The sequence below is a fragment of the Pantherophis guttatus genome, chromosome 3 (genome assembly GCF_059756535.1).
Source record: "Pantherophis guttatus breed Tessera chromosome 3, ASM5975653v1, whole genome shotgun sequence".
NCBI classification, from domain to species: Eukaryota; Metazoa; Chordata; class Lepidosauria; order Squamata; family Colubridae; genus Pantherophis; species Pantherophis guttatus.
In genome coordinates this window covers 81,949,418-81,969,720 of record NC_142065.1, presented here as the reverse complement: position 1 = coordinate 81,969,720, position 20,303 = coordinate 81,949,418, and the positions used below count along the sequence as shown (strand labels likewise).

General features: G+C 41.4%; 1 protein-coding gene across 15 annotated transcripts in view; it reads left to right on the top strand.

Moving 5' to 3' along the window:
* The window catches only part of ZNF644 (zinc finger protein 644), a 74,157-nt gene that overhangs the window by 28,734 nt on the left and 25,120 nt on the right, over positions 1-20,303 (top strand). For all 15 annotated transcript variants that reach the window (XM_087889945.1, XM_087889936.1, XM_087889947.1 and 12 more), the window contains 3 exons: positions 16,306-18,345; positions 18,817-19,363; positions 19,548-20,153. In XM_087889945.1, the coding sequence (XP_087746071.1) occupies positions 16,342-18,345; positions 18,817-19,363; positions 19,548-20,153 (3,157 nt within the window). In that variant the 5' untranslated portion in view covers positions 16,306-16,341. The remainder of the gene's footprint in view (positions 1-16,305; positions 18,346-18,816; positions 19,364-19,547; positions 20,154-20,303) is intronic.

Here is a 20,303-nt window from a genome sequence, read left to right as displayed (position 1 = left end):
TGGAAAATAAGGAACAACCTCCCCCCCCGAAAATAAGGCCAAGCCCTTATTTTGGAGTTAAAAAAAAATATAAGACAGGGTCTTATTTTCGGGGAAACACGGTAACAAGTTTTATCTGTTTTTCTTCTTTCAACATAAGCTTTCATCAAATCCGATTAAAGAGGAGAGAGTCAGTTTTAGAGTACATTGTATGAATGGTGTATAAATCTTCTGTGTTAACGCAACTACCGGTATAAAAATGTAGTTTCTATTCTAGATGTTTTTCTGATTAACATAAATAATGGTTGTTAGAGCAACATCTATGGGTATGGTCTTAAATTATTGAAATTTATACTAAACGGATCTCTCAGCAATCGCAAGTGAAACAAAAATTGCGTATGTAATAAGCAAAAACTTGTTAGCAGCTTTAATGAGTGTTGAATCGCAGCTAGAGGAAACTGCTAGTTATTTACCACTGAAAAGATACTCATTTTAAAGATAGTCATGTGACAAAGGTGCATGCTATGCAAATTCTTAGTACACAAAACAGTAACATTTCACTATTCTAAATTGAGAAGATTATGGTATTAATTTATTTCACGTAATTGTTTTACCCTTTTCAGATAGGTAAGGTTTGTTAATGGAACATAATGTATGTTATTAATGTTCAAAGAGACTAACCTACTTTAAATAGATTAAAGGTTCTGGTTAGATGTAGATATGGCAACGTCTAATTTAGTTTAGTTAATGTCAGGACTGTACTTGGATAGGAGACTAGTACATTTTAGAACATATCAGATTTGGATTGTGAAAAACATTTGGAGAAAAGAAGAAAGAAGTGGCATATTACTTCTATATTGTTGATCAGAAAACTACAATGTTGTTTCCATAAAGGCACCAGAAGTTAAGCTCAGTTCAAGAGGCATTACATTTTTAAAGGTGGCAGAACCTAGCCAATTTTACTGATCATGAAAAATCAAGCAATCCTTTGCTCGGTGCAATTTAACAGATTTCCATTCCTTTCCATCCATAATACTTTTGAAGACACTGCCTAAATAATAGCAACAGCGCTTAGACTTATATACTGCTTCACAGTGCTTTACAGTCCTCTCTAACTGGTTTACAGAGTCAGCATATTCCCCCTAACAATCTGTGTCCTCATTTTACCAACCTCGGAAGGAAAGAAGGATGAGTCAGCCATGAACTGGTCAGGATCGAACCCATGTCAGTGGACAGAGTTAGTCTGCAATACTGCATTCTAGTCACTGTGCCATCACAGCTCCTAAATAAGACATATACTTATTAATAGGGCTGAATTGTGACTCGAGGCTGGAATTGGGGATATTACTAAAATTGAAAAAAGACAGGGAGAAGACAGGCACACAATTATATAATTATTGTTCACACAATTCAGAAAAAGTAGAAATAAATAATAAAGTACCTAGTGATTTAGAGGAGGGAAAGATGAGAATTCAGGGAAAGAAGACAACCCTCTCCATCCAAAAGATTCAGATTTATTATTGTAATAGAAATGAAATTCCTTTTATCTTCAGTGCAAGCATACAGGGACATGAATGTTTATTTTTTTAATACAATGAAACTGCTGGTAATCTTATTTTATTCTGTCTGCTTCCTTACATAAGCATTCTTCTCCGTGAACAAAGTTTCATGAAGCTCTCCCAAGTATAATGGAAATAAGGGAGAGAGGCTTGTGAGAGAACAGTGAGATGTGTGAGCCTGGAGAATTCAGCAGTCAGCCTTATTATTTTGTCTAGAGGATTTTTGCAGTTACGAGAATCAGAGAGGATATCTATCTCTATTGATTGAATTGCTGGGGAACTCTCTGGAAAGGCGTGGTGAATGATTTCAGATAAAGAGAAGAAAATTGGGTGACCCCTAACCTTGATCACCGTGTTTTCAAAAGATGTACCATTTTCCTATTTTTTCTTTCTTTCTTTAGAACTAAATCTTATCCTTGAATGTGATAGAGGCTACAGCAAGAGCCTGATGATTCTTGTTAATGTTTTATTTTGTTTAAGCAAACCTTCCATTTGTCTGAAATGAGGAAAAATTGTTTCAGAAAAGGGCAGTTATATAGATCATATATAATTTAGCCAAGCTCTCTTTTCCATTCTTAATCTTGAGGGTTACTCTGCCAAACATTGGTTTACCCATTAGAAACCCTCACACTAACTATATGTGACTACATTTAAAGTTAGGTGTGTTCCCTTCCACACCATCTGCCCAGTGAACATCTGCTTTTTATATGGTTCATATTGAAATTTATTTATTTATTTATTTATTTATTTATTTATTTATTTATTTAATTTCTATACCGCCCTTCTCCAAATAGGACTCAGGGCGGTGCACAGCCAAGGTAAAAACAGAGCATACAAAATTTAAAAACAGTATTAAAATAATTAAATATTTGGCCGTAAATTAAAGCAACCCAATTTAAAATCAATTTAAAATTTAACTCAAGCCAGCCCAGCTAGTTGAAATAAATAGGTTTTCAGGGCCCGACGAAAAATCCAGAGGTCTGTTATTGTACGTAACTCTGGGGGAAGGTTGTTCCAGAGGGTGGGCGCCGTCACAGAGAAGGCTCTCCCCCTGGGGGTCACCAGCCGACATTGTCTGGCGGACGGCACCCTGAGGAGGCCCACTCTGTGCGAGCGTACTGGCCGGTGGGAGGCTATTGGTGGCAGAAGGCGGTCTCGTAAGTACCCCGGCCCTAAGCCATGGAGCGCTTTAAAGGTGGTCACCAACACCTTGAAGCGCACCCGGAAGACCACCGGAAGCCAGTGCAGCTCGCGCAGGAGAGGTGTCACATGGGAGCACCTTGTCGCCCCCATAATCCCCCGCGCGGCCGCGTTCTGGACCAGCTGGAGCCTCCGGGTGCACCCCAGGGGGAGCCCCATGTAGAGAGGGTTGCAGTAGTCCAGGCGGGAAGTGACTAGTGCCTGAGTGACTGTGCGTAGAGAGTCCCGATCTAGAAAGGGACGTAACTGGCGTATCAGGCGAACCTGATAAAATTGTTGATTTTTTTATTGTTGATTTAAGTGTATTGTCTAGTGTTGGTTCCTCATATCATGACTTCTGCTTCCATGTGGACTTAGCTCCACTTAGTCATAACTAGCTTGGTCTTTCCATTATCATCCCTAATGAACAACTGCTATATGTTCTTATATATAATACATATATTAAAGTTATAAAGCATAAGGTAGAATCTGTTAGTGTCCTTTCAACATGAAGTGACACCCCCCCCAAAAAAGTATTGTGTAAGAAAATGGTGAGAAAGCAATGATCTATTAAGGGTTCTTGTTTTGTTTTGTTTGGAAATAAAAGAAGTAGTTATTTTGTACGACTACGTGAGTATATATATATGTACTTTCATTGCTAATCAGTTATTTTATATGCTGGTATCTATTTTCCCTCTGCTCATGACTCTTGAAATCCAATTTATGATAATTTCTAATTGAATCTGACAAATCTTTAACTTTACCTGTATTAGTGAGCATCAGCATAGCATTTAATTTGGTTATATGGTTAAATGAGCTAGCATTTGAATGAGGACACCCTTATAGCGTCTGTAATAATAATACCTTAGAAAAGGTTGTCACTACGTAGTAAGTATTCAGTGAATATTAACCTACTTGTAATAAATACAATTAATAATGTACATAGAAGAAAAATGATGTGCATTTTATTTTAAAAAATTCTTCGTCAAAAGAAATGGGCAGCATGGATATGACAGGAAGGTTGAATCTAACCTGAATTATAGAATGACCTAGGAAGTTTGCTCAGAGGGGATTGCCGAATAATTATGTTAATATGCAATTATCACCTCATTTCTTTTGTAGTAACTTCAAGATGTAGTGTAGTAAGGGTGTTATAGCAAGTGCTGATAGTTTGCAAAAATAGTGATGTTTGTGATTTCCTAGACAATAAGACTAGCCTGGGGCATTTAAGTGATAATCTGTCATTCTGAAGATGGATCTGACCTTTGTGCTTCATTTCTTAAAGCTTACATGATATGACTACAGGCAGCTCTAACTGCAGAACTCATTAAGATTTTCTATAAAAATAAAATCATTTTTAAAAGAACCACTTTAAAAGTTTATTTTCAGTTTTGAAGGGAAAAGGAAAAAATATCTCAAGACGATTCTTTATAGAGCTGTCTATTTGAACTAATTTGGGCTGCAGTTCAATAGCTATCAGTAAATGAAGATTTAATATATCGCTTGGGTAAAGAGGATGTCCCTTAAATCCAAATGGCTGTTAAACCTGATTTTATGTTATTTGTTCCACTATGCGGTTCTTAAAAATAAGATTATTTGCAGAAAAATCTTAATGGGCAAACTCACAATTTAAAAAGTTTGAATGAAATATTTGTCTGCTACGTATCAAGGATTTAATGTAAAGATATAACATTGATTGGCCTTGTCTGGACTTAGAACTTAAGGAGAGCCAGACATTAATATATGAATGGGAGATCACCAGAGACTACTAGATGTGTAAGCTAAACTGAAAAACGTTCAGAAAAAAGCAATGTTAACCCATTGGTATCCTATATTGTTGCCAAGAAAACTATATTGATTTATCAATACAGTCACCAGGAGTTGAGCTTGACTCAGTGCAACTTTTATCTATAGTAGAGTTTCCCAAGTGTAGTGGTATACCTTCCTAGAGTAGGTGCAGAGCCCAGAGGAGGCATGAATAACCCTTTAATTATCTTGTTGCAATAAATCCACATTTCCCAAAGTTTCATGGTATTTTCATTGTTCATTTATGTTCACTTTGGTATTAGGATTTTTAGGATAGGTCTGTACATTAAAATTGCACAAAAACGTGATATGATGGCAAAATGTTTTAAGAACTGGCCCCTTACCTGGAAGCAAGCTATATTGAAAACAGTGTGACTTACTTCTAAGTGCCCTGTTTCCCCCAAAATAAGACATCCCCTGATAATAAACCCAATCGGGCTTTTTTGCTCATGGCAATTTTCAGGGTTCAAAAAAATATAAGACAGGGTCTTATTTTCGGGGAAACACGGTAGATATATAAAAAACTAATTTCAAAAAGTAATCTTAATAAGCCAGCTATGTGTCAGTGTTATTGCCTATTTGAATGTGAAGGAAGTATGATATCAGTATGCATATATAATGTCATAACTGGATTTGAATGTATAATTTATAATTCAGTGGCTAAAAAAGAGACCATAATTAAATGAATTTTAAATATTTGTGTCATCTTATTTTAGAAGTATATAAAGACAAATGCATTTCAAAGTGCATTAATGGAAGGGAAATAAATTATTTGTTTTAATGTACTTATTTGTCGTGTAATGTTTTATCCATTTGTCATCAGTTTTTTGTGAAAAAAATGTTTTTAAATACAGGAAGGAAAAGTACTTTCAATGTTGGTATAGATGGATGGGAGTTTTACAGTATAAAACTTTAAGGAGATAGTGGAAGCTTATTTTATATCTCATCTGCACAACTTGATTTCCTTAATGCTACACCTGTATAAAAGGATTATTCAAAGATTAAATTTGAAGATTCAACTCAAAGGTTTTTATATTACCCATTACCCAATCATATTTGAATCAAAGCATCTGATTAATTTTCTAAATCAGTAATTCAAATTAGGATGGAACTAATTTAAAAGCTTTCACTAAGTAATAAAATCTTATGGCATTTATTAAATTTCTTAAATATAGTTCTTTTTGTATTTCTATTCAGATTTTCTAAATTGTAATCTAAACTGAATGTTAAATGTTGAAAATATTCTAGTTTACACATAAACTGAGTATACTGAGTTCATTAGTTTGTGTTAGCATAGAACTGAAAAGGACACAAATGCATTGTAGTCTCTTCTGTGGTTAATCTTAGAAACTTTAATCTATATTTACTATGGAATAACAAAGTTAGAATTTTTAATTGTGAGAATCTGCACTTCAATTTTCCAGAGTATTTCAGAGCACTATCAGAAGTGTTGGAAATGTCCTGTAAAAGGGATTAAATTGCTGAAATCAACAATTTGAAATGGATGATGTAATACATTCTTTCTGCATAAATTAATAATTTTGATAAGAAGACTACAGTTTAAAATAGTTTGATATATGGACAGTGAATTTAATACATTAATTAACCGATTATTGAAAAAAGTGATGCATAGCTATATTCTTAACTTGATGTTTTTTCTGACTATTTTATCCAATTGTTTAATCTTCAAAACACTTTATCCAGTTAAATGTCAATTGAACAAGCTTTGTTGTGTGTAAACAAAATTTTACATAGTATTTACAGAATATAATTGAATAATTATCCAAAAAAATAACCTTGTCCATTGTATTTTTCAATTTTGCACTTAAAACAATAATATTAGAATTAGTAGTGCAGCTTGGTATCTTCATGCAGAGTTAGGAAAATTCTCTTGAAGTCATTCTGAAAACGATAATTTTATTTTTGAAGCAAATATAATATTCTTAGTTTATCACCCTGCTGTTCAGGGGGCACCAGTAAAATTGTTTTAAATGGGAAGCGTCTGTTCTTTTTTTGAACCCCTAACACTAGAACAGATGGGTGGAACATGGAACATGAAAGGTTTTACCTCAGAGGTGGCAACAGTGAAGCCACTCATTAACACTGAATTTACCACTTCGTTAACAACGTTGCTTCCTGTTGAGAAAAGCTAATATAGTTTCTCAAATTGACTGAGCATATATTTGTCTAGGTCTGTGAATGTCATGAGCTGGAGAAAATACAAATATTTTTACAGCATAAATATTCTAAAAATTGAAATAATTTCTCTACTTGCATTTTGAAGAATAGAAATGTGATGCTTCAGATTTCATTTTTTATTTTACTTGCAATATTTTACTCCTGCCTGAGCTTGTTCTCATTTTTAAATTTCTATGCATAAGATTTACTAGTTGAGATGCTGCATTGTTGTCATTTTTATACTGATTACACAATACATACTTTGTTAGGAATGAGTGTTTATTCTTTTGTAGACTTATAAAATTGCAGGGAATTCTAAAAGTGAAAATATTAAGCAATTTTATCTAATGGAGCCATATCCATTCATCTAATGGATATTTCATCTTTTCGTATGTATTGCTTTATTTTATATGGAAATCAGATAAGCTTTAGACTAGATTTAAAGCATAGTTCTGACATTGCTTATGTACTGTTAACAAATTGGATTTGAAATCTATTTACAACCTCTCCTAGATTTGTTTTTTTTTTTTAAATTGTCTAAAAACATTTTCAAATCATATCGCAGACGATTATATTATCGGATGCTAAAATAGCAAACTTTTTTAGGCAGGATTGTGCCTACCATACAGGAAGGGGAAATGATTGGTTTTAAGGTATCTGCGTGAGGAGGAGGGCATGAATGGGTACAGGCAAAATCAATTTACTTAGGATAGCAATTCCAGTTGCGGTTGTTAAACGAATCATGTGTGGTCATTAAGTGTAATGTCACATGACTGTGTTTTGCAACTTTTGCCAGCTTCCCCATTGACTTTGCTTGTCAGAAGCCACAAAGAAAGTTGCAAAAGGCGATCATGTGACTGCATTGTAACAGCAACAGTTGTCAAGTGATCGAATTGTGATCATCTGGATGCAGAGGCGCTGCAACAGCCACATCTTCAAGAGTCATCTGTAAATCTTCTTCAGCACTGTAGGGACTTCAGAAAGTCACTGAATGAGTGATTGCTAACTGAAGACTACCTGTATAAGATAAACATAACACATCCTTTCTCTGCCAGACCATGCAGGTTTGGAAGGAAAAATCCATCTGGTTCAGTTCCAAGCTGGGAGAAAGGTGCTGGAAGTAAAATGGAGGCTGATTGAAAAGAAAGTTTATTGATGAACAGAACCACAACATGCAGTTCTGGGACAGATGATCAAATGATTGAATGAGTGGATGGGTGTTTATAGATTTCTGTGATTTTGAAGTTTGATGTTCTGAGGAGTGTGCAATGAAGGGGTTTGTGTCTTTTGCTAAATAATGGTAGGTTAATCTTATTATGTTCTAAAAGATAATGTCCTTCCTTAATCCCATCACCCTGGAGCTGAAGATGTTTTGTTTATGAATAGATTGGCCAGGATTTCTTAATGGGCCCAAAATCTCCATGTCTAAAGATTTCTGCTGGAAGCTGTATTACTATGCAGGAAATTGGGATTGGAACATGTTTCTCCATTTCTCCATTGAGAGTGGAGACAGCAGCCAGTGTGGGTACTACTCATCCAATCAGATTGAAAGACTGAGTCAGCCAACAACTTTAAGTCCCGCCCTTGTTGCCGGGCAGGCCCAGCTTTGGCTCAGTCCTTCAGTTGGACTGGCGTGTGGGTTTCTAGCTCTGGCTGTTTTCTCCTAATTATCTGTACTTTTTGGATATATTAGTGTTTTTATCTGGACCTGGACTGTTTCTGACATTTCTTCTGCTTCGCCCTATGGACTTGGTTGCCTTTGGACTTTGTGAGTTTTTCCCTGTGTTTCCCTTTAAGACCTATTAATCCTCTGGTGTGAGGGCTTTTTCGGTTTGTCCCTTTGGGGACCCCTGGGGGGCTTTCTGGGAGTCCCTGTCAGGCTTGGCAGTCCCTTCCTTTCAGGATCTGGCCCTCCCTGGCTAAACGTTCCCCCCAGGGTCTCGCATCTAATTTTTCGGCCGTTTTTTCACGCGTTTTCTGTGGCGGCGGCCATTTTGTTGCCTTCCGATCTGATTCAAAAGCCTCCGGATTTAAAGAATTTTTCTGCCTGCTGTTTGGGGACTTTGGACTGCTGGGTCTTCTTGCCTTACCCCTCTAAGAGCTGGATTGGCTGCCCTCGTGGTCCCTGATTGCTTCTCTGCTATTTGAACCCGACGTTTCTGCAAGCGCTCTTTTCGCCGCTCCGAATACCAGCTGGGCTAATTAGTGGTCGCTGACAGCCGACTAGCAGCTGAGCCGAGGCTGCAGGACCCCTTTATTTGCACGCTTCCCTGCTGCAGCGTCTGGGCGGCTTCCTGACTGTTTGGCCATTGAAATCTTTGAGAGTGGAGCTTTGCGCCCCCCCCTCCATCCTGTGATAGTGACTGAGCTGCTGGTTTTTTCCTGACAGCTGTTGGCAATTTTAAGGGGCATCTGTCTGCACTGCACTGGACTGGGCTGGCTGTGCGGGTGTTTGTGGAGCTTCGCGCCCCCCTTCCTTTGGCTGTTGGACCTGTCAGTATCCCCGCTGCCCTTGCCAGCCTCCATTTGCTGCCTTTCTGACCGCAGCGGCCATTTTGTGGAGTGGCTGCGCTCCCCTGCCTTTCAACCATTGGACCGTGCACGGGGCTTGAAATTAGTGGAGTTGCCGCGCTCCCCACCTGGTCCTTAGATTGTGACTGCTGCTTCTGTTTTGGACTCTGCCATTATGCCGAAGTCATTGTCCAAATCCAAACATGGTCGTAAGCACAGTTCTGCTTCTCAGAGACAGTCAGAGGATGGATCGACCTCGTTTCAAGATCCTGCGCAGTCACTTGTTGCCCCGTCTTCTCACGCCCATCACAAGAGCAGGAAGCATACCAGTGCACTGGACAAAGTGGAAAAGCGAAGGGACAGAGTCCTCACTCAACTTTGTGCCAAAGCAAGCTCTGACCTTCAAGCTTCAACGGCTTCTGCTCCGCTGCAGGGTTCTCGACCGGCGACTCCTGACCAGTTATCTCTCAGGGACTGTCCGGTCACTATTTCCACTTCAAATTTGTGGGGTCCGGCTCCTGCAGGCCTCGTTGCTGCTCCGCCTCCGGATGAGGATGTTTCTGATATTCCACCTCCTCTAGACTCCTCTGCGGTTCCCTCGGTTCCGGTCCTGCCCCAGGAGGTGGTGAGTTGCCCTTTTCCTGCCGACCAGCTGCAAAAGATGATTGAGGCTGCAGTGCAAAAGACTTTGGCAGCGGGTCGTCGTCCCTCCAGTGTCGCTGACTCTGTTCGATCGGCCTCGCCGGAGCATCCTCGTTCTTCTGGTCATGCGCCCTTTGGAGCGCCTCACTCTCCTTCCTGCTCCCAAGCTAGTCAGCTCTCCTCCCTGTCGGATGCGGACAATAGTGACTCTGGGTTGTCGGATGACGAGAACCTTCCACCTGATCAGCCGGCGACTACTGCCCTTTTTCCACAGGCCTTGTTTAGGTCTCTTCTGTTCAAAGCCGTTAATACGGCTCGACTTTCCTCTCCTGCTTCACAACCTTCTGTTTCTGTGCCATCCGGGACTTTAGACCCGATGTTCGCTGAGCCGGCCAAACCGATTACAACCATCTCCACTCCTCCCCTTTTCCTGGATGTCGTGAAACGACAGTGGGCTTCGCCGGGGTCAGCCCCTATCCCTTCTTCGTCTGACCGTACGAATTTCCATGTCGCTTCTGAACTGGACACTCTTCTGCAGCTCCCATCAATAGATGCTCCCATCGCCGCTCTTCTGTCTTCTGCCACTGTTCCGGGCGATCCTGCGGAGAACTTACGACCTGATGAACGTCGTGCGGATATGGTCCTCCAAAGGGCGCATCTGGGGGCGGCCTGGGCCATTAAGGCGGCCTCTACGGCGTCCTTTTTTAACCGCTCCACTTTGTTGTGGCTCCGCCAGTTGCAAGAGAAATTGTCACCGGAGGATGCTCGTATTAAGCATGACCTCAATAAGATTGTAGCTGCGGTTCAGTTTTCAGCGGACTCGACGCTCAGCGCTGCTCGTTTTGCTGCCAAATCGCTGGCCTCTGCTGTGACAGCTCGCCGTTTGACCTGGCTCCGACATTGGCAGGCGGACGCCAGGCATAAGTGGAAGCTCGCCTCGGTCCCGTTTGGGGGGTCCCGTTTGTTTGGGGAGGCTTTAGATCCCTTTTTGACCGAAACCAGGGACAAACGGAAAGTTTTGGCGGCAGCTTTCCGTAGGGGGGATTCTCGCTTCTCTCCATATCCCCCTCGAACCCACCTTCGAGGTAATGATGTTGGCGGGCCCTCTTCCTCTTCCTTCCCCTCGCCCCGGCCGTACACAAATTTTGGCAGACATCGGGGTTCACAAGATAGGGGATTCCGGGGCAGATCGTTCGGGTCTAAACGGCCCTTTCGAGGAGGAGGAGGTTGTTTCATCCGTCGCCGGTGCTAATTACACTGCTAATCCTCCCATTGGCGGCAGATTGGCCATCTTCATGGCCGCCTGGGAACGGTCCACCTCTGATCAGTGGGTCCTAGCCACTCTTCGCTCTGGTCTTGCTATCGAATTTGTCTCCACCCCCCCTGACTCCTTTGTCTGTTGCACGATTTCTCGTAATTCGGAGAAAAAGTCCCTTATGGACGCAGCAGTTCAACATCTCCTGACCATTAGAGCTATTCAACTCGTCCCTACGGGCCAGGAGCGTCAGGGTTTCTATTCCCGGGTTTTCCTGGTTCCCAAATCTTCAGGGGGGTGGCGCCCCATTTTGGACCTGAAACGCTTAAATAGGTACGTGGTGTACCGTAAATTTAAAATGCAGTCTTTACAAACTATTCTAGCCGGTGTTCGGAGGGGCGATCTCCTCTCTTCCATAGACCTTACGGAGGCTTATTTGCACATCCCTATCCTTCCTTCCCATAGGCGTTTTTTGCGTTTTTGTTACGGGGGGGTCCATTATCAGTATAGGGCGTTGCCTTTTGGCCTCTCCTCGGCCCCCCGTACTTTTACGAAGGTGTTGGCTGTTTTAGCGGCATCTCTTCGTATCCGTTCTGTTAGACTTTTATGCTACCTCGATGATATTCTCCTGTTGTCCCCTTCTGTTGTTCAGGCAGTTTCGGATGTTCGCCTCACGGTAGAGACCTTGGCAGCCCATGGTTTCTCGGTTAATTTAGATAAGAGTCACCTCTCCCCTTCCACCAGTTTGGTCCATTTGGGGGCCCTTATCGACACTGTTCAGGGTAAGGTGTTTTTGTCCCCCGATAGACAGGCGGGTATCCGTCAGTTAATTTCCAAGGTGGAGGCTTGTAGGGCCGTTTCCCCTCTGGTCCTTTCCCAGTTGTTAGGGAAAATGATTTCTGCCATCTCCATAGTTCCCTGGGCACAGCTGCACGCACGGGAACTTCAATGGTTTCTCTTGCCGTTGCAGAAGGCGGGCAGAGGCACTTCATCCAGGCCGGTTCCGGTCCCTCCTGCTGTTCGTCGGTCCCTGAGGTGGTGGCGTTCCCCGGCCCTAGCTGCGGGGTCGTTTTTCCTGGAGCCTCAGAGGGTTGTAGTGACCACAGATGCCAGTCTCCTCGGTTGGGGGGCCCTTTGCCAAGGTCAGTTAGCTCAGGGCACTTGGAGCCCGGCAGAGTCCCGTCGCCCGATCAACTGGCTAGAACTACAGGCGATCTTCCTAGCTCTCAGGGCCTTCCGAAACCTGATATCCAATTCCCATGTCCTCGTTCTGACGGACAATGTTGCAGCGAAAGCGCACCTGAACAAGCTCGGGGGGACCAGGTCGAGGTCGCTTCTACTGTTGGCCCTGCGACTGGGATTCTGGGCAGAGCGGCACCTTTGCTCTCTCCGTGCAGAGCATATTTCCGGAGTGGACAACGACCAGGCGGACTGGCTGAGTCGTCGTCGAGTGGACAACGCGGAGTGGCGCCTCCATCCCAGGATCTTCCAGGAGCTGTCTCGGCGGTTCGGCATGCCGATTATCGACCTCTTTGCAACGCACATGAATGCTCAACTGCCTCGGTTCTTCGCCCGATTTCCAGATCCTCAGGCAGCGGGCGTCGACGCTCTTCGAATCCCCTGGCCGGAGGGTCTGCTCTACGCCTTTCCTCCGACTTCCCTCCTGCCCAGAGTGGTTCGCAAGATTTTGTACGAGCGGGCGGAAGTGGTCCTTGTAGCGCCTCATTGGCCCCGGAGACCCTGGTATGCGGACCTTGTGTCCCTCGCGGTGGCCCCATCGTGGCGCATTCCCCTCGAGGACGACGTTCTGTCTCAGGGCGCTCTGTTGCACCCGGACCTGGCCTGGCTCAACCTGACCGTTTGGCGGTTGAGCGGAGCACTTTGACAGCAGTACATATCCCGCCGGACGTTATTCAGACATTGCAGGCTTCACGCCGCTCTTCTACGGATCGGATTTATTCTGCCACTTGGCGTGCCTTCTGTTCCTGGTGTTCAGTGTCTGGCGTTTCCGCTCTTCAGCCATCCATTGTGGACATTTTATGCTTTCTTCAGCAGGGTCTGGCTCGAGGCCTCTCTTCCAATACGTTACGCAGGCATGTGGCCGCGTTGTCTTCGGTCCTGGTCTGCGGAGCTCTGCCATCATTGTCACATCATCGTCTAATCCGGCGTTTTCTTCGAGGGGCTACGAATTTGTGCCCTCCTGTATTACACAGATACCCGACCTGGGATCTCCCTTTAGTATTGGAGTCGCTTATGGGACCTCCGTACGAACCTTTGCGGACTACTAGTCTCCGTCTGCTCACCTGCAAGGTTGCCTTTCTTGTGGCGATAACGTCAGCCCGTCGTATATCGGAGATAGCAGCATTGTCTATCCGTTCTGACCTTTGCATCTTTCATTCGGACCGTGTAGTACTCCGCTTGGACCCTACCTTCGTCCCGAAAATCAATTCAGTTTTCCACCGATCGCAGGAAATCATTCTGCCTAATTTCTGCCCGCATCCTGCTCACCCCCGGGAGCGCAGATGGCACTCGCTCGACGTACGGCGGGCCTTGCGGATCTACATTAAGAGGACATCTGTTTTCTGTCGCTCGGAGTCGCTGTTTGTCTCATTTCTGCCCGTTTCCCAAGGGTGCAAGGTCTCCTCATCTGTTGTTGGTCGTTGGATTCGGCATACCATCGCTTCGGCCTACGATCTTCGTTCCCTACCGCGTCCAGCTCGAGTGACCGCTCATTCCACCCGTAGCGCTGCTACGACGGCTGCATGGGCGACCCAGGCGCTCTTGTTTGAGATCTGCAGAGCGGCCACGTGGACTTCGCCGGTTCCCTTCATACGTCATTATCGATTGGATCAATTTGCATCGGCGGAGGCGGCGTTCGGACGAAGGGTGCTTCAGCGTGTCGTTGCCGGGGAGACTGTTGTTGCTGACCAGCCGGTTCCCACCCTGAACTCGGGACAGTGAACTGGGGTATGTCCCACACTGGCTGCTGTCTCCACTCTCAATGGAGAAGGGGCGTTGGTCCTACCTGATACGCTCCTTCTCGTTGAGTGGAGACAGCAGCCAGACCCTCCCTTGCTCCGGCTGTATTTTTTTCTGTCTGTCTTCCTCTTCTCTTTACTTACCTGGTGGCAGATAATGTTTTCTGTGCCCACACGCCGAGTCAGTCTTACGAGTCTTCGCCAAAGCTGGGCCTGCCCGGCAACAAGGGCGGGACTTAAAGTTGTTGGCTGACTCAGTCCTTCAATCTGATTGGATGAGTAGTACCCACACTGGCTGCTGTCTCCACTCAACGAGAAGGAGCGTATCAGGTAGGACCAACGCCCCTTTTCCTTTGGGGAAATATAATATTCTGCCTCTTTTAATATTCCCCAAAATATTTCATCCTTCTAGGAGGGGGGAGAGGGCTTCCCACAGCAGTTTTCATATTAATTGTAGACGCAAAGTCCCTTTTTCCATAGTTAGTGCAGAATGAAGCAGACTGGTTCAAATAATAAGTCATTGAGTATTGTAGTGTGTGCGTGTCTTTGTGTGTCTGTGTGGCCACAATAGGAACTAGAACCTCCTGATTTTACAAGCTTTTTGCCACAGTTATTGAGCAAACTTGGCTTCCCCCATTGATTTTACTTGTCAGAAGCCCTCTAAGACAGACATGTCAAATCCACGGGCTGCATTTGGCCCGCAACAAGCCGCAGAGTTGGCCTGTGGAGCCATCCCAAAGACAGAGGGACTGGCCCCTGCCGCCCAGGGACCAGCCACGCTCCCAATCAGCCATGCCCAAATTAGCCCTCCCAAAGGGCAAACAAACTCCTGATGCGGCCTGTGATGGGATCAGGTTTGACACCCCTGCTCTAAGAGGACCTCATAAGTAGCAATCACATGACCCTAGAATGCTGCAACTGGTAAATATACCCTGGTTGCCAAGTGCCTGAACATAGTTGCCCACTGGGACATTGCAGTGGTTGTAAGGGTGAGGACCAGTCATAAATCATTTTATTCAGGACTGTCATAACTTTGAACAGTTTTTCAATGAATGATTGTAAATCAGGGACTCTCTCTGTATGTTCTCCAAATATAATTTTAAATTGAAATTGATAATACTCTAGACATTATTTTTTCTGAATAACCTTATGAACATTTGTCCTTGGTACATTAGTCATGCAGCAATATCTGGAAGGTTGCAGGTTTTTCACTCTGTATTAGTAATTAACTTTTTTTACATGTGTATGGTAGCTCTGAATGGGAAAATAAATCCATAATGTAGCCTTGATAGAACATACAGTGCAAATCCTTTATATTCCTTTTAATTTTCTTATCTCCTGGTTTTTCCATTGTGTTCATTGTGCCTACAATATTAAATTGGACAAGGTTTCTTGATTTACTGCATATGCAGTGGCAATTATAATTTAAGAGTACAACTTAGCATTTAAAATCTCAACTCTTTATTACATGCAGAAATTTCAACAAGATATTTCTCATATACTGAGAAATTTTACAAGTGGTAAGCACTTTAGCTGATTTTACAGTTTTTAAAAAAATCTAATCTCATATATTGACATAATGGGCTTACAAATATGATTACATACATGAGTACTAAGATGATTGTAAGGTAGACTGTTGACTAGAAATGATCATCTTATGTAGAAGTGTTTGTCGAACTTCATCTTTATTTGTGATCTTTATTTTTATTTTTTTTCACAATACTGTGAATAAAAAATATTTTTATTTTTTTAACAATACTGTTAAAAGTATTGTTTTGATGAAAATATGTGGTGCATTCATTATATAAAATGAATGATGCTTTGCTACTCAACTATGTATATTATAATATGGTGTTTTATTCTGTTAAACATAAAATCTTCCTTGATTTTAATTTGTGGAATATTTGTAATAAGAGTGAAGTCCATCTGAAGAAATACTTCCAGACAAAGTGCATATGTAGTACATGAAGCTTTGTGTACATCTCAATGCATCTCTCTTGAATGATTTGTGCATGTCTGCTCTATAATTCTACATTGAATTTAAATTTTGGAACTAGGTACACTTCTGGAGTTATTAATCTCTTCATTACTATGGTAATATGTTTTTGTATGTGTGATTTTCAGTGACATGAGATTTTTGAACTATCATGTTTAATCTTAAAACTATTGTTATGCTAATGTGCATTCTAATATGGATCTTTTTATTTTTTTACTTTAGAGTAAAAGTGCTTAATGGACAGAGAATGTCAGCAGTATGGATGAGGCAGAAATCAACACTGAGATCATTGGTGCTAAAGAACTGCTAGATGACAGTAATTTCATCTCTGAGAAGTGTGGCATTCCCAAATTAGAAGAGAGTGAAACATCATTTCAGAATAATACATTGACTTTGCCTGAAGATCTATCAACAGACAAGTCTGAAAACGCCTTAAGTGGGGGCCAGACATCTATATTTATACATACTGGGGCTCCTGCTGTTTCTAGTGAAAATTTTGTTCTGCCTACAGAAACTTCTGTTAATGGACCAGTTCCACACTCCAGTTTAACTAAGATTTCCATTATGAAACAAGGCAGCATTTCATTAACTAATGCACAAGCTGTGGGTCATCAAACAGATTCTTCTTCATCTGTCACAGTGGTACCTGATCTTCAACTTCCCACAAAACCATCAGCCCAAAATTCAAGTCCGGTTTTGTTCTTGTTACCTGAAGCAGCACATGCTAAGAACCTATCACATTCCATGAAAAATCTACCTCCCTCTGCTTCAGTTGCTTGTGATGTAGAGCCATCAATAGGAAAAAGCATAAAATCAGATAGCACTTTAGTAAGCCAAGTAGATGTGAGTGAGGATAACAGAAATTCATTAGGAAAAGATGATGGTAGCAAATCACTAACAGGGATTTCCTCAGCTGCAGGTGACTTCAGATCAGAAAGTGATGTAAGCTGGGATCCACAGAAAGAATACATAGAATTCCTTATGACAAATGAAGAAACGATAGAAGAGCCACCAATTCAACCTAAAGTTGGCATACAGAAAAGGAGAAAAAGAAAGATGGATGTTAGCAAAATAACTCGCTATACTGAGGACTGTTTTAACGAATCCAATTATATTCCTGACAATTCTGAATCAGTAGATATTGAGTTTTTGGAGCAGAGTGAGAATGTACAAGTAATAGAATCACAAAAATATTCATTAGCAAGAGTAAAGCCTGAATCTACAGATGAGGAATTGGAAGTTGTGGATGCCATCCAGCAACTGATTTATAATCCAAGTAATAAGTGTGTAGATGATATTTCCCCTGTTCACAGTAGCACTTTTCTTTCTAATACTTTATTGAACAAATGTGAACAAGATGATTTGGAATCACCATCTAATTTCATTTCTGATGAGCCATCTTTTTATCCCTGTACAAAGTGCAATGTGAATTTTAGGGAAAAAAAGCATCTGCACAGGCACATGATGTATCACTTGGATGGCAACAGGCACTTTCGTCATTTAAATGTTTCGAGGCCTTATGCATGTAGGGAATGTGGCCGGACCTTTAGAGATCGCAATTCCCTTCTTAAACATATGATAATTCATCAGGAAAGAAGACAGAAATTGATGGAGGAAATTCGTGAATTAAAAGAACTTCAGGATGAGGGTAGGAGTGCACGGTTACAGTGTCCACAATGTGTGTTTGGTACCAATTGTCCCAAAACCTTTGTGCAGCATGCTAAAACCCATGAAAAAGATAAAAGATACTACTGCTGTGAAGAATGTAACTTTATGGCTGTGACAGAGAATGAACTTGAATGCCATCGAGGGCTTGCTCATGGGGCAGTAGTGAAATGTGCAATGATCACTACAGACATTACCCAGAGAAAAACACACAAAAAGGCATTAGTGAAAGATTCCTATATGGAATCCTCAAAAAAGACAGTTGACTATATGTGTAAAATGTGTCCTTTTACTACATCAGCCCGAAGCATTTTAAAAAAACATGTGGAATATTTGCATCCATCAGCTTGCATAGATCCCTTTGGCAGTCGCCTGAGATTAGATAAAAGAAAAAGGCTCGGAATAGAGGAAGCTTTAAATTTTGGTAGCAGGACTAAACATTTAATCAAGCAAGCATCTGCCTTTCCAAAGACTTCTGTTTTAAAACAAGATCTGAAACGACCATTTGGCTCTGCATTCCAGACAAGTCACTTTGCAAAACTCCACAAGAGACCCTCCAGGATACAGAAGGCTCGGAAAAGCGTTGCACAGTCAGCTGTAAGTGTGTATAGTCAAAGCTCTGCAGACAGGTTTATTTTGAATAGAAATAGTAGTGACCCAAATCCTAAAGATTTACATCATGCAGGAAATCTAAAAACTATGCATGTATGTGTTTGTGTATATATATAAATACATATATACACACATACGCATACATACATACATACACACACATAGGCATATCTAGGATTGTGAAATCTAGCGGTCCTTTTTTTTTTTACACTTAAAAGGGGATGCTACAAGATCTGTCAGGTTGTTACCTTTATTGTCTTAAAATAATTCTTAAAATAAGGTTTATTGTGGATTCTCTTAACTGTGATGAAAAAAGACGAAGAGTCTATAAAAAATAAGCATGTAACTGTAAAAAAAAAATTGATTAAAAGACCCAAAAGGGGAGGATCTGTAGCAGGAGATGATTTGGACAGTTTTCCAGGCATTCTACATAAAATGACTGTTGTTGTTTTGCAGAAACTTGCTGGGAAAAAAGACAGCTATGAAACGGACGATGAAAGTTCATGGGATAATGTTGAACTGTGTGATTACACTACACGGTCTGTGGAGGATGGCTCTTACAGTGATATTAATCAGGACCATGTAAACCTGTTCCCTTTATTTAAAGGTAAAATGGAAGAAGAAGGTGGTGGTAAATCGTCTCTTAGATATGAACAAAATGATGGATTTTATTTTGAATATTATGAAGATGGAGAAGGTAACAATTATCTGCATGATTTCCAAGATCATCATCATTTGGAAAACATAGGTACAACATTGCCAAAGCATAATTCCGTTTTTCACTGGACTGATTTATCACTTGAGAAAAAAAACTGTCCATACTGTCCAGCAACTTTTGAAACTGGTGTTGGATTGTCTAATCATGTCCGTGGACATCTTCACAGAGCTGGGTTAAGTTATGAGGCACGCCATGTTGTCTCACCTGAGCAGATAGCTACAAGTGACAAAATGCAGCATTTCAAAAGAACTGTGACGGGTACCCCAGTGAAACGAGTTAGAAAAGGTAAGATTTTTCTTCAGGTTTTCAGCATACAAGAAATATAGACTAACATGAATATTACCTCATTTTATAGTATCCTGACTACTTTTTTATTTGTTCTCTTGTTTGAATGTTTTAACGTGTATGTTTTAAGTAAGCTGCATCCTAATGTCTGGCAAATGGATAAATCACTCATTTTTCTTTGTAGCAATTGAGAAATCTGAAAGTTCTACAGAACACACATGCCAGCTCTGCGGAGGTTGGTTTGACACTAAAATTGGATTATCTAATCATGTGCGAGGACACCTAAAAAGGCTTGGTAAAACCAAATGGGATGCGCATAAATCTCCAATCTGTGTTCTCAATGAAATGATGCAAAATGAAGAAAAATATGAAAAAATCCTTAAGGCATTGAACAGTCGTCGTGTTATTCCCAGACCATTTGTTGCTCAGAAACTTTCATCAAATGATGACTTTTTGTCTCAAAATGTTATACCTCTTGAAGCATACCGCAATGGCCTAAAGACTGAAGATATATCGGTGTCTGCATCAGAGGAGGAAAGGCTGAATTGCCTCAATGAATATGATGAAGCAAAATCATTACTGCATGATGAAAAAAAAACCCAGTCACTTACACTGATAGAACTCTTGAAAAATAAAAGGATGGGAGAAGAAAGAAATTTTGATATCTCCCCTCAAAAGATTCATAATCAAACCGCAAGAAAGAGGTTTGTTCAAAAATGTGTTCTTCCATTAGATGAAGATGGTCCTTTGATGTATCAACCACAAAAAATGGATTTGACTGTACAGTCAGGTAAGATATTGTTTTTGTAACTGCTGTTCTATTAGATTATAATTGAAATCTGTTTTGATACATATGTTTGTGTCTATATGTATTTCTTTATTCCAAAATCAATTCTTATTTAAACTTTTTCTTTTGCAAAGTTCTTGTCAGGAAAAAAAA